The 13091-nt window shown below is 35.9% G+C and overlaps 1 protein-coding gene across 1 annotated transcript; it reads left to right on the plus strand.

The window, feature by feature from the left end:
- Positions 1-1819: 1819 nt before the first annotated feature.
- Positions 1820-8390, plus strand: LOC110447762 (60S ribosomal protein L21-like). Its single transcript, XM_021493659.1, has 5 exons — positions 1820-1861; positions 4863-4999; positions 5411-5523; positions 7889-8039; positions 8272-8390. Exons 2-5 carry the CDS (start codon positions 4871-4873, stop codon positions 8359-8361), a joined length of 483 nt encoding a protein of 160 aa, XP_021349334.1. The 5' UTR covers positions 1820-1861; positions 4863-4870; the 3' UTR covers positions 8362-8390.
- Positions 8391-13091: the final 4701 nt, after the last annotated feature.

Here is a 13091-nt window from a genome sequence, read left to right on the forward strand (position 1 = left end):
ATCAAAATATGACTACATAATGACAATAAGTTTGCCATTATGTCAGGTTTTAAGTCCGTGACTGATGTACAGAAAACGTTTATTTTACCTCAAGTGAAAAAAGGTCGTTTTTGCACTTAGGTATAAATTAAAATGACATAATGGCGAGTACTTTTTATCATTATGTAGTGATCTGTTTACAGCAAATACCTTTGCCTTTAAGTTATGCAATACAAGGTACGTACTACATCGCTCATTGGTTAACCAATCCTAGAGCTTGATTTTAGAACAGTCGAAAAAGACTTTGGTGGGGGAATTGCTTGTTGGAAGTCTCTTCCTGTTAATTTTACTTAATGTTTTTTACACTTAAGTGCAAAACTTTTACACTCAAGTTAAAAAGCACATATTCAACATTACGGTTTTTTTGCACATAGTGCAAAAGTTTTTTCGCTTAAGTAGACATCAATGAGGTATTTTATCCTAAAACGGCCGTCCATAGTCTAAAGCTTACAATGGGCAAAATACCTGGTCTTGTTTCAATTGAAAATCTCAGCAGTGACATATATATTACGATGCATACAGTATATTGGGCACACGAAAAAATGGCAACGAAGAGTAAAAGTCACTTTTGGATGATGGTAGAAAAACATAACCTCAATTCTTTCTAGTTTAGCGAACTTTCTGTAAACCGAATTTGCTATGTATACGTGAAACACACATGTTGGTATATATAAAAGCCTAGCTAGCATTGACTATCGTATTTCTGTAATATCGGAATTTATTGGAATATCGATATTGGCAGGTTCAGTCCATTACACCGGGCCAAATTCGGCCCATGTCATGAAATTGGCGGGAAATCCGACGTTGTATTCGCTATGACGTCATAATTATGCTGAATTCAACATGGGCCGAACTCGACCCAGACTGTCTGTCTGAACTTTCCCCATTGCGAGGCGGCCACCCAATCTTTCGACAGAAAAAGTTGAATAATCATTGATAACGGACATTTTTGCTCTTTTGTGATTAGTACGGAATGTGGTATTTCTTCAAATGCCATACTGCCCAGAACCACGGATTCCGTGCCAGAACGGCTTTATAAATAAAAAGGGGCCGAATATGCTTCGGTCTCCCCTTCTGGAAAATGTTTTTTATTTACTGTTTCAATATGAAAACGCTTACAGTTTGGTTTTGTATATATACATATTAACACAGCCATCACCATAAAACGACACTCTTTTATGAAATATAAAAAATGATTGTAAGCCTTTTCTTTCGTTTCAGACAGAAGTAACATTTTTCATTACATATTGAAGTTATCTCATAATGTAGACGTTACAATTTGCAAAATTTAAGGAAAGCGTATCTAGACGTACGTATATAATTAATACTATTTACACGTATCTGCTATAATTCATATTTCCTGAAAAGTTGCCACCATCTATTGGAAAACAAATGGACTGAACCGCCCGGGATAAACAGTAATTTAATAAATAATTTATTTATTGCAAACGGAGTTATATAGAATTCTGGGGGTCTGATTGGGAAATAAAAAAAAATTGTCTGGCCATGCGGCCTAATATTGTGTTCGTATCCTATTTTTTTACAGTCTACCATGTAATTATAGGCGTATTATTAGAAAAGCGTTGAAAAAAAAAAGATTTGTGTTCCATAAACACAAATAAATAAATGTCTATATAACACCACGGACTTAAATCTAATTCCGTGATAACACTATCTCAATAAATTATATTTTTGGTCGTCCCTGGCGCTCAATCAACTGTGTGTTTTTGGTCGACGACTGCATCATTCAGGTTCCGTGGCGTATTCTATGACTACGCATGCCTGACAATTTCCTTTTTCTTCCGGTCGGCCATACTGTAAGGTGCGAATAAAGTTTGTCTACATATTCTGTATTTTCTTCATAATTCGATCCGAATTTATTGTTTTGTAATACTTAATTGGATGTTTAAACACATATTGGAACTGACTTCATATATATTTGATGTGTAACAATGATTGGAATACAAGAATCCCCGACAATAAATCGTTGGTTACAAACCACGTGTACTCGGTAGACCTTAAGCCGAATTACGAGTTGAGCCCCTTTGAATCATTTATCTGCTGTCAAAGCATGTCGCTCATGAGTTGTCGAAGATTTTTGATTTATAATAAAAAAAATAAAAATGGATTTAAATGCATTATATCACTTCAATATAATGCGGTCAGTATTCATTTCTAATTGCTGCTTCTAAGTTCTCTGCACCACGGGTTTAAGCCTTGTCCTAACTGCAGTAGGGCTTTTCCTGGTGAACAAAGTGCTAGAAATTAGGTTCTATAGTTGCCAGGCTGTCATTGCAGGAAGGACCTGTCACCACTGACAACAATAAAGCAGCCAAGCTCTTAAAGGAATTTTTCTTTTGATTACTGAAAATATATTAAAGCCAGATGACATCTATATGGTCCTGTACATTTAAAACTAGTCTCAAATTATATGATTTTTAGTCCCCAGTCATGTTATATTATTAGCTCCCAGTGAAATTGTTACTTGAACCACGGAATTAGATTCCGTGCTTGAACTTGCCATTTTGCACAAGATAAGTGTTGAATACATCAAACTGAAAATTTCAGCTCTGATGGAACTATACAAAATTCAGAAAAACTGTTGAATCAATAGTGCCAGTAACGGGAGATTTAAAGGAAGAAATACTTGTGTGAACTGTATATAGCTGGAGTTCAATGAAATGATTAAAATCAATAATAGTATTTCAATGTTTCATTTAAACCACTATACTTGTCAGCAAAGACAAAAATAACAAAGCTATAATGTGTTTCCATGTAATAATACTGCATACAAATGTTAATAACCTTGAACTGCACTATAACATGTCCAGTACACTCTGCCTATTGAGCTATATAGCTCTATTGACCTATCTGAAATAGGTCTTTTGAGCTATTTTCAAGTGATTTTCTTTTTTTAAGGAAAAGTTGCTTTTAAAAGAAGATTGTATCATTAGGTTGATAACATAAGACATTTAATATAAGTATTCTTTTTAAGAAATAATGATTTTTTGTAGTCACCATTACCAAAACCTGATTGCTTTATGCGACTTTGCTTAAATTTAATGAAAATTGAAATCTGAGAAAATATAGCTCAATACAGCTATAATTTATAGGTGTATATAGCTATATAGGTCTATATAGCTATATAGCTCAATCGGCAGAGTGTACTGGACCTGTATAAGGTGGCAGTACCCAAATCGGATCACTTTTTGCAAAAATATTTGTAAATAAATAAATGTGTCAACAAATCAGTTATAACAATGATGTAGTCTTAGAATAGATAGCCATGCACCATTTTTAGACTACAGATAATTAGTTTTTAAGTTCAAATAGTGCAAGAAAACGTAATTCATACTCAAATGTCAATGTTTTGATTACGTTTTTAAAAAATGGTGAGTGGGACAACTAAGCACTCTGTTTTGGACTATAGGAATAAATTCACACTATATAAATACTTTTTGTCATATAAATTCTAAAGGTCATCATAAAATGTTAATATGCTAACAAAAAAATATTCATTTGAAGCGTACGATACTGCAAAATTCAAGCCTTGGTCCGATTTGGGTCCCGACATTAGCAAAAATGATTGGTGACTTCAGGGAGTTCAAAAAATATCTCAAGTGAACCCTGGGTGCTAATTTCGTTTGTGAGAACACGGGGGTCCATCGATAGTCTATTTATAATTCCTCCTCAGATTTTTCAATGATTTAATAAAATGATGGTTTGGTGATCCGATTTAGGTACTGTCACCTTACAGATCTATACAAAGGAGAGCAAAGATGAAATTAAAAAAGTTAAATTCAACGTGAATATTTCTGCAGCCTTACTCTCAGAATATAATGTCACAAGTCAGCACTGTAACTGTTCTACTAATCTGATAAGGTTAAGAAAAGTTTTTTATTGAGTTGTGTCCAATTTTTACAAACCACTCAGCTTGCTGATGATCATGAGCCAGCTCCACTTGTTACAGAAAAGGGTCGTTGATGGAATATCAGTAAATCAAACAAAACAACTTCACCCTTGTCTCAGACTTGAAATAAGTGCCCATGGAAAACATAAGATAACATACATGTTGACCACTGACTCACAGCCTTCTTTCATGAACACTAGATTTGTAAAATGTACAATAGTGTATCCTTTTGTTTTTCATTCAGTGAAAAAAATAATGATATCAAAAACATGCTCATTTAATGTTTACCCTGATTTTGTTTGGATCGTGGAAATGATAGAAATACTCATTAAAACAAATTATTTACCGACATGATCAGTTTTCATCCTGACTGAATATGTTGGCGGTACCAAATTATGTCTTAGAACAAAGGGAAATATTTTTATGGTGCAAAATCAATGATGAAGAAATTTTGAATCTCGTTAATATGATTATTGATGAAATCAACAAAGCATTTCTGAGATCAGCATCATCTAAAGTTGAGGCTTTTATGTCGGTCCAATAGCTAAGGTCATATGTTGAGTGGACTTCTTATATAGGACACAACACTGATTTTGGCCAAGATTTGAATTTAAAAAGTGAAGTAAAATATTGTCTTTAAATTAACATTTACAAAGTAAATATTTAAATTAAATTGTAAATATTGATTTAAAAATGTTCACAAGGTTATACTAAAAACCAAGCCAAAGTGTGCGTGCCATCACTTATTTCAATGGCACAGCACTATAAATTACTTCTATGCAACACATTTGAACTCTTTTAATATCTTAAAGTTACATGTTTCTGGGCAGATTTTATTCAATGATTTGCAAAAACCTTATTTGAAATGCAGCTGTTCTTTAAAATGTTTAAACAATATTGCATTTCATTTCAGAAGGCATCATGACGAACACCAAGGGATATAGGCGCGGTACGCGCTACATGTTCTCCCGTCCATTCAAGACAAAGGGAGTCATTCCATTGTCCACGTATATGAAAATATACAAAAGGGGAGACATCGTTGACATAAAGGTAACGAGTTATGCTACACTGAATACCTTAGTTTGTCCTGTATCACATTGGTTTGTTTTATCTAAGAAAACATCTTAAAAACGATGGGACACTAATTGTGAAACAAGGTTATCAATTTATATTATCTCTCTTTTTAATATTGATGTGAACCCATACCTTTTAACATCCAATCGGGGGATAAAACCCAAACTAACCGTAGGTGAAAGGCAAGTGTCCCATATACTGCACCATCTGACCATGGCCACCAGATATACGTTAGGAAGAGGTTCGATACTTGGAAAAAGAACTTCCTCGTATTTGAAGACAAGGTTGTGCAAAAAGTTAAAAGGTCTCCAAAAAGACACATTTGTGTTGAAAAAATTGCTATATCAATGAATGAAGTTTTTAATGTTGTGCACCATCTTTTAAAAGGGCCACGGAGCTGTACAAAAGGGTATGCCCCACAAGGTTTACCACGGAAAGACTGGGAGGGTGTTCAACGTGACTCCTCATGCTGTCGGCGTTGTTGTTAACAAGCGTGTAGGGTAAGATATGTTTTCCATAAGAATATTTTCTAATAAATAATAAGATATGATATCACCAGATTTTAGTTTATCTGTTTTATATATGGCAGTTTTTCTGACTTGGACAATCATATTTTTTCTTTCATTGATTGGTCAAACTATATGTTAAGTAAAGGTATTTTCACCATTTAAAAAAATGTCTTGATCAACTCACCATTGTCCGTAATTTATTGTTTAAAACCAGACTACCAGTAAACCAAAACAATCGTGCTACATGATTTTAGACCCGGACATTTTCAGCTCACCTGGCCCGAAGGGCCAAGTGAGCTTATCCCATGGTGCAGCGTCCGTCGTCCGGCGTCCGTCAACTTTTTCCTTTAAAATGCTACTTGTCCTGAATGGCTCAGAGGATTTTGACCAAATTTGGTCAGGAGCATCATTGGCCAAAGGGTTCTCAGTTTTGTATAAACGGAGGGTATAACCCCCCTGGGGGCAGAGGGGCGGGGCCAAATAGGGGGAAAATAGGTAAATCTTTAAAAATCTTCTTCTTCTCAACCAATAGAAGGATTTTGACCAAATTTGTCCTAGAGCATCTTTGGACAAAGGAGACTCAAGTTTGTATAAACGGAGGGTGTGGCCTCTTTGGGGGCAGAGGGGCGGGGCCAAATAGGGGAAGTAGAGGATTTTTTCTCTCCTACTATACAAGTGAAGGGATTTAAACCAAATGCAGTCTGAAGCTTGGTCAGGAGCATCATTGGCCAAAGGGTTCTCAGTTTTGTATAAACGGACGGTATAGCCCCCCCTCGGGGCAGAGGGGCGGGGCTAAATAAGGGGAAAAAAGGTAAATCTTTAAAAATGTTCTTCTTCTCAACCAATTGAAGGATTTTGACCAAATTTGTCCTAGAGCATCTTTGGACAAAGAAGACTCAAGTTTGTATAAACGGAGGGTGTGGCCCCTCTGGGGGCGGAGGGGCGGGGCCCAATAGGGGAAATAGAGGATTTTTTTTCTCCTGCTATACAAGTGAAGGGATTTTAACCAAATGCAGTCTGAAGCATGATTAGGGACAAAAGAATCAATTTTGTATAAACTGAGGTGTGTGGGCCTCCTTCTAAGGGCAGATGGGTGGGGCCCATTAGGGGAAATAGAGGAAAACATCAAATATCCTTCTCCTTTTGTACCGATGAAGGGATTTTGACCAAATTTGGTCTGGAGCATCATTGGCCAAAGGGTTCTCAGTTTTGTATGAACGGAGGGTATGGTCCCCCTGGGGGCAGAGGGACGGGGCCAAATAGGGGAAAATAGGTAAATCTTTAAAAATCTTCTCCTCAACCAATTGAAGGATTTTGACCAAATTTGTCCTAGAGCATCTTTGGACAAAGGAGACTCAAGTTTGTATAAACGGAGGGTGTGGGCCTTCTGGCGGCATAGGAGCGGGGCCCAATAGGGGAAATAGAGGATTTTTTTTCTCCTACTATACAAGTGAAGGGATTTAAACCAAATGCAGTCTGAAGCATGCTTAGGGAGAAAAGAATCAATTTTGTTTAAACTGAGGTGTGTGGATTCCCCTTCTTTGGGGCAGATTAGTGGGGCCCATTAGGGGAAATAGAGGAAAACATTAAAGATCCTTCTCCTTCTGTACCGTTGAAGGGATTTTAACCTAACCAAACTTGTTTTAGAGAATCTTTGGGCAAAGGGAATTGAATATTTATAAATGGAAGATGCAACTTTGTTACTTGTACTCCTTTGATAAACCTGAATGGTACTCAGCAGGTTTTAAATTGAAAAATAAAATACCAGGTGAGCTATTAAGGCCCCTGGGCCTCTTGTTTCTCTCTCCATCTACATATGTCGTTTGCAAAATCCTGAATAATGCTTTTAAGGATCCCTGTACCACTGCCAAAAGCTGATTTTGCTGGCAGGACTGCAGCATTTCTGAAATCATATGTGGAAAGAAAATCATACCTTGCAGGGTTTTTGTAAAAAATAAATGAGACGAAGCAAACAAAAAATGTAACCAACACCAGGGCCCGTATTCATGAAACCGTTCTCATGCTCAAGCACGGATTCCGTGCTCCAACCAGCTTTCTTGTATCTCACTTAAAACAATCAAAAAGTAAAATATAAACAGTGAAAATTGTTTTCGGCTTTAAATCTCTTCCATTTCTTTCCAAATCATTGAAAAAATTATATTGTTTTATTGATTTATAATCGAATCAAGAATTTAGAGACCTTAATATAATGCAGTGGGTAGGGATCTGTAAGATGAATCGATTGGAATGATCTGAAAGGAATTTAACAAGGAATCTTCCATGTCATATTAATAATCATACCACAGAAATTAAGAATCTAAAGCTTCAGTTTAACTTGTTATTTTCTGTAAAACAGACACCGAGTTTTGCCCAAGAGAATCAATGTCAGGATTGAACATGTGAAGCACTCCAACTGCCGTCTTGACTTCGTGAAAAGAGTGAAGGAAAACGCAGAAAAGAAGAAGGTGGCCAAGGAGAAGGGAACCAGGCTCAGCTTGAAACGTCAGGTAGGTCTTGCTTGCCATTAAACAAATATATTAACAGTTAATCATGTAATTAAAAAAATATTAATTATCAGTAAATTTACACATGAAAGTTATATAATAATATTTACCTTCCTTTACTTTCCCTAGTACAAATTCATGTTGATGTATGAAGTACATAAGGTAATGCGTAATGCTTCTCTTAATGATGCATTCTTTGTCATGTTATTTAATAAGACTTTCTGTTGTTTTGCAGCCAAAGCAGCCCAACAAAGCTCATTTTGTGAGCACAAAATACAACAAACCACAGCTCATTGAGCCCATCCCCTACGAGTTCATCGCCTAGGTCATGAAATAAAAAAAATGTACAGAAAATTCATGACTTGAATTTTTTTTTACCAAAATATATTCATCTAGGCTCATATGTTTTAGGTCACCTTAGTCACCTTTTGTCTGTCCACTGTCCACTTTTGGGGTTTGATTAAACTTGGTGGTTATCACCAGCCTGTGGTAGGGATAAGAATCTATACTAAAAGCGAAAAAAGGCAGACCCAGTTTGACCTCCAAAGGATCACAAAGTAAAAAAATATTCCGACAACATCTCATCTATAAGTTGCCTAAGGATCCATAGATGATGATATAATCAGAATCTAGACTGCAGAAGGAGCTGATCCACAGCCAGCGCCAGCAGACGGACAGGTTTAAATGGAGTCATGGAGAGCTAAAGACAGGGAAAAAAACATTACGAGGATCACGCTTTTTACCCCTAATGGAACTCCTTCTGGGGAGGAGGGGGACTTGTATTATGGGGACATTTAGTTCAGACCTTCAAATAGCATTTAAGTTAAAGGCCTTGCCAGATATAAATATGGGGTTGGGGAAGGGAGGTCGAGAGGCACTTCAAAATATGGGTGTTAGAATCTTGTTGCAATAGTTAAATTATGGTTGGTGGTATCCATGGTAGTGTACCGGTATTCCCAACGGATGTCTTCGAAGAGGGATATACGGGAAGCAACTTGGGTTTGCTTCTGTTTCATTGCACATGGTGAAAATCTAGATGTGGTCAAAGCTGGATCACAGGTGTTGGCTTCGTCTGTCAATACACCCATAATACAAAATAAGTGTATTGTGAGACGAGGCAATAATATGTGTTGGAAGTGAACCATTTAGCAAATCTGTACATGGTGGCAGGCCAACGATGCATTGAGATATGACAATACAATCTTAACTACAATACCAAGATTTAAAATTTAAAATACCATATTGATTTATAAATTAATTGCATAATGTTGTTTTTCACACACTGGAATCAACAGGTTGGGCACAACCCTGCATATGGGTAATACTCCTGAATTTTGGTAACGGCTACCATTTACAGTAGCAGTTTCATTACTGAAATGGGAAATAAAGTGAAATGAAAACACAAAAGTTCTTTTAAATAGGACCAAAAAGGAGTGAAAATTCATTTGTATACAAAAAGTTATCAATTCTGATGTTAAAACAGCAAACCCTATCATTGACTTCAGTGTGTTGCCAATGTGACGGGTGAGCATGTTTATTTCTGTGCTACATTGTAGCTACTCTACAACACACTGTAAGCAATGGAGGTGATGTTAGTTTGAATTAACATGTTTGTGTTCCATTGTACCTCATTGTTATAACATTCATTGGGTTATATTTGAAAGAATGAAAAATTAAAATAGTTAAGTGCGTGTTACAAAATATATATAAAAATCGTGGGTGGTAGAGTGTAAGAAAAATTAAATCATGGGTGGGTAATAAAAAAGTGCCTCCTTGACCCACCCACCCCTACATTTATTTCAGGAATAGCCTTTATTTAATTTAAGCTAAATAGTTTTCTTTTTAACTAGGCCTTGCATTGGGAGACACTGCCTACTAAGCTCTTATTGATGTAAACAATTCTACTCGACAGAAGTATTTATTCGGCTGACCATGAAGGTCAATCTGAATTGTTATGCTTTGTCTCAGTTAAAAAAAAAGACACACCAAAAGTTGTACTGGTAGTTGAAGATTATACATACAAAGTTGACTGGTACGCTTGTACACCAATAATTGGGAGCAAGGAATCTTCCAAAAATGAATAAAGAGGTCATGAAGAAACATGTATATTTATATGTACCCCTACCTACCGTAAATATGTCTGTCTGCATTGAACCAATCCTTAAGCTAACTACGAACCTTCGATTCTGTCAAGAAAATTAATAGGGTGCAGAGGATATGTTATGCCGAGGGCGTAGCCGTAGACTGGCCACCGTCTCTAGAATATTGAATTATTAAGAAAAAAGTTTAACCCTGAAAAAAATTATCACTTGGATGTCTGATTCTAGACTAGTTCTTAACTAGGGGAAGATAAGCTAGTAGTAAAATGCAGCTGAGAAATTCTTCATAAAAACTTGGGGGCTGGTGGCCAGTCGAGCGTAGCCGTTGAATTTAGAATACGACATTTGATTAGCAAACTTTTTTTGTACGAGTTGTTTCTCTTTCTTCTATAATTACGAAGTTTCAAATATTGTTCACAGAACAAAATCTTCTGCCAATAGCCGCGTTTTTGTGTCACATATTTAAAGCCTTAAATTTTTCTTGCATTCAGTTTTCAGAATAGATTTATTTTTGAATTACCAAATTGGCATTTACATGGGTGTCAGATGCAAAAGGAGCCACCCAAGTGCGAACCCCTTTTCCCCAGTTAAAGTGGGTTTGGGGAGGTTGTGGAAACAATAATTAGTTTTCTGGTGGTCAGTTAAGAGTTTATTTAAGTCGAAAAACACCACTTTCTGGGTTAATGATATGCTAAAAAAGGATGAGAATACCGACTTGTCTACAAATCTATTTCGTAATCAAAATCGCTAGATGAAACATGAAGGCACTTGTACACCTGCACAATTACCCAAGAAACTGTCATTCAATGCAAATAAGTACTTTTATGTATACAGTTTTCATTTGATGAACCGTTTCATGACAATTAAACTGTATTAAGCTTTATTGGCTGCTGATTATCGTTATGGACAATTTAAAGGTAAGATAAACGATCAAAACATGACTTTCCTGATTTACGTGCCGTGTGACGCTATTTATTGGAATATCATTTTCAAAGGGCCAGTTTGAGAAATTCATTTAATCGGAACCCTCGTTGATTCTTTAAATATTACAACTATGCATATTTTCCGCCGATAATGATTGTTTATCCCGAAATATCAAATTGTGAAATAAATGAAAAGTTGATAGTATCTATTTATGAAAAATGAACAAACATTTTTGGAACTGATAGTATGGTATAAATTCATATTTATAATATTTATCTAAGAGGTGTCCCGATTTGCGTACAGTGACGTTATATAAAATCCAAACAATGACTTCTGAACGATCTGTGACATGAAATACCGTGGGTTAGAAAACATTGATGTCACTGTCAGGTCAGAGAGGTCGCCATAGGAAAACCGAAATCGTACGCTTAACGTACAGCTTAAAAACCTGCACTTATATATATATATATATACGTGGGGCACCGCAAAAGGGGTACGGTTTGGCGTTTCATGCAGTTTTATTCAATGCCGTGTCCATAAGGAATGCAATTAAATGCAATGTTTGGGTTTTTATGTGAATATTTTTAGTTACGTAAATTTATGTCAACACATAAAAAAGGAAATCGCCTATTCGCGGTAAATGCCCAGTGATTAGGCAGTACACATGCAAGAACCGTTATGATGACTCGCGGCATTTCCGGAAATCCGCATACCAACTACCAGGATCACCGGAAGACGGCTCTTTGTACCAATAGTGATTTAAAAAACATTTTTTTTATTTGTCATTCAACAAAAAGGATTAGGCACAAGTTATCTCAACTTAGAAACGCCCTCTCCAATACATTTCACCAATAGTGAAACATTCCTATCTTCATATCATTGGAATGCAGGATATTCGGATACTGTTTTGCTTTAATTTGCTTGGATTCTTTTGTCCTCTGATTAATCGTATTTGGCAGAAACTATTTACACATTATTTACATGTGTTATGTAGTTCACACAGTTATGTAGTTCCATGCGTTTTATCTCTTGGTTTCTACACTTTGGGGTTTATTTATTAATTTAATTTTAACTTCATTTTGGTGGTGTTTGTTGCTGAGCGTCTTTTCATTTATCACATAATCGGCCAATTATCCAGTCGATTGTGACGTCATAATATGGACAATGACGTGACGTCATAAATTGTGATTGGCCAACAAAATGTTTGTCTCCGTTTGATTAAGCCCTCTACATTTTGGCTTTAAAACCTGTCAAAATGTAAGTTTTCTGAGTTGTGTGATAAAAAGTATCTTAAATTTGTTTTCGTTTCATATGAGCTTTTATGAAATGAAAACTCCTTTAAGATCCTATATATATGAGCCACGATACTTCAGAGATTGTTAGGTTTCGCACTTGTGTTACACGTTATATATATCATCTACCAATGTAAGGGGAACTGTTGTAACTTGGCACTATATATGTAAGTGCTTGACTATGCGAGTTATATTACATCAGCCAATGCATTTAGATCTTACATTTTATATACTACATACCAATGTAAGGGTAACTGTTGTAACTTGGCTCTATATATATGTAAGTGCTTGACTATGTGAGTAATATTACATCAGCCAATGCATTTAGATCTTACATTGTATATACTACATACCAATGTAAGGGGAACTGTTGTAACTTGGCACTATATAAGTAAGTGCTTGACTATGCGAGTTATATTACATCAGCCAATGCATTTAGATCTTACATTGTATATACTACATACCAATGTAAGGGGAACTGCTGTAACTTGGCACTATATATATGTAAGTGCTTGACTATGCGAGTTATATTACATCAGCCAATGCTTTAAAAGTCTATTATTAGGTCTTACATGGTGTTACATACCACATATACGTTCATTTGCATCTTATCGTATTTTTGCTTGTCACAATCCGGTCGATCCCACATATTTTTGTATCTGACAAGGATACGGAAATGCAATATCCCGTGTCTTCATCGTGCAAGGATATACAATGTCTTTTGCAAATCTTTTTTCTAT

The sequence above is a fragment of the Mizuhopecten yessoensis genome, unplaced genomic scaffold (assembly GCF_002113885.1).
Source record: "Mizuhopecten yessoensis strain PY_sf001 unplaced genomic scaffold, ASM211388v2 scaffold3601, whole genome shotgun sequence".
In the NCBI taxonomy this organism is placed as follows: Eukaryota; Metazoa; Mollusca; class Bivalvia; order Pectinida; family Pectinidae; genus Mizuhopecten; species Mizuhopecten yessoensis.

Bases quoted from the DNA above. Each gene is read 5' to 3' on its own strand.
- LOC110447762 (XM_021493659.1), top strand. From the start codon at position 4,871: ATGACGAACACCAAGGGATATAGGCGCGGTACGCGCTACATGTTCTCC. The intron at 5,000-5,410 runs GTAACGAGTTAT...ATCTTTTAAAAG, and splicing joins GAGACATCGTTGACATAAAG to GGCCACGGAGCTGTACAAAA. The intron at 8,040-8,271 runs GTAGGTCTTGCT...GTTGTTTTGCAG, and splicing joins GGCTCAGCTTGAAACGTCAG to CCAAAGCAGCCCAACAAAGC.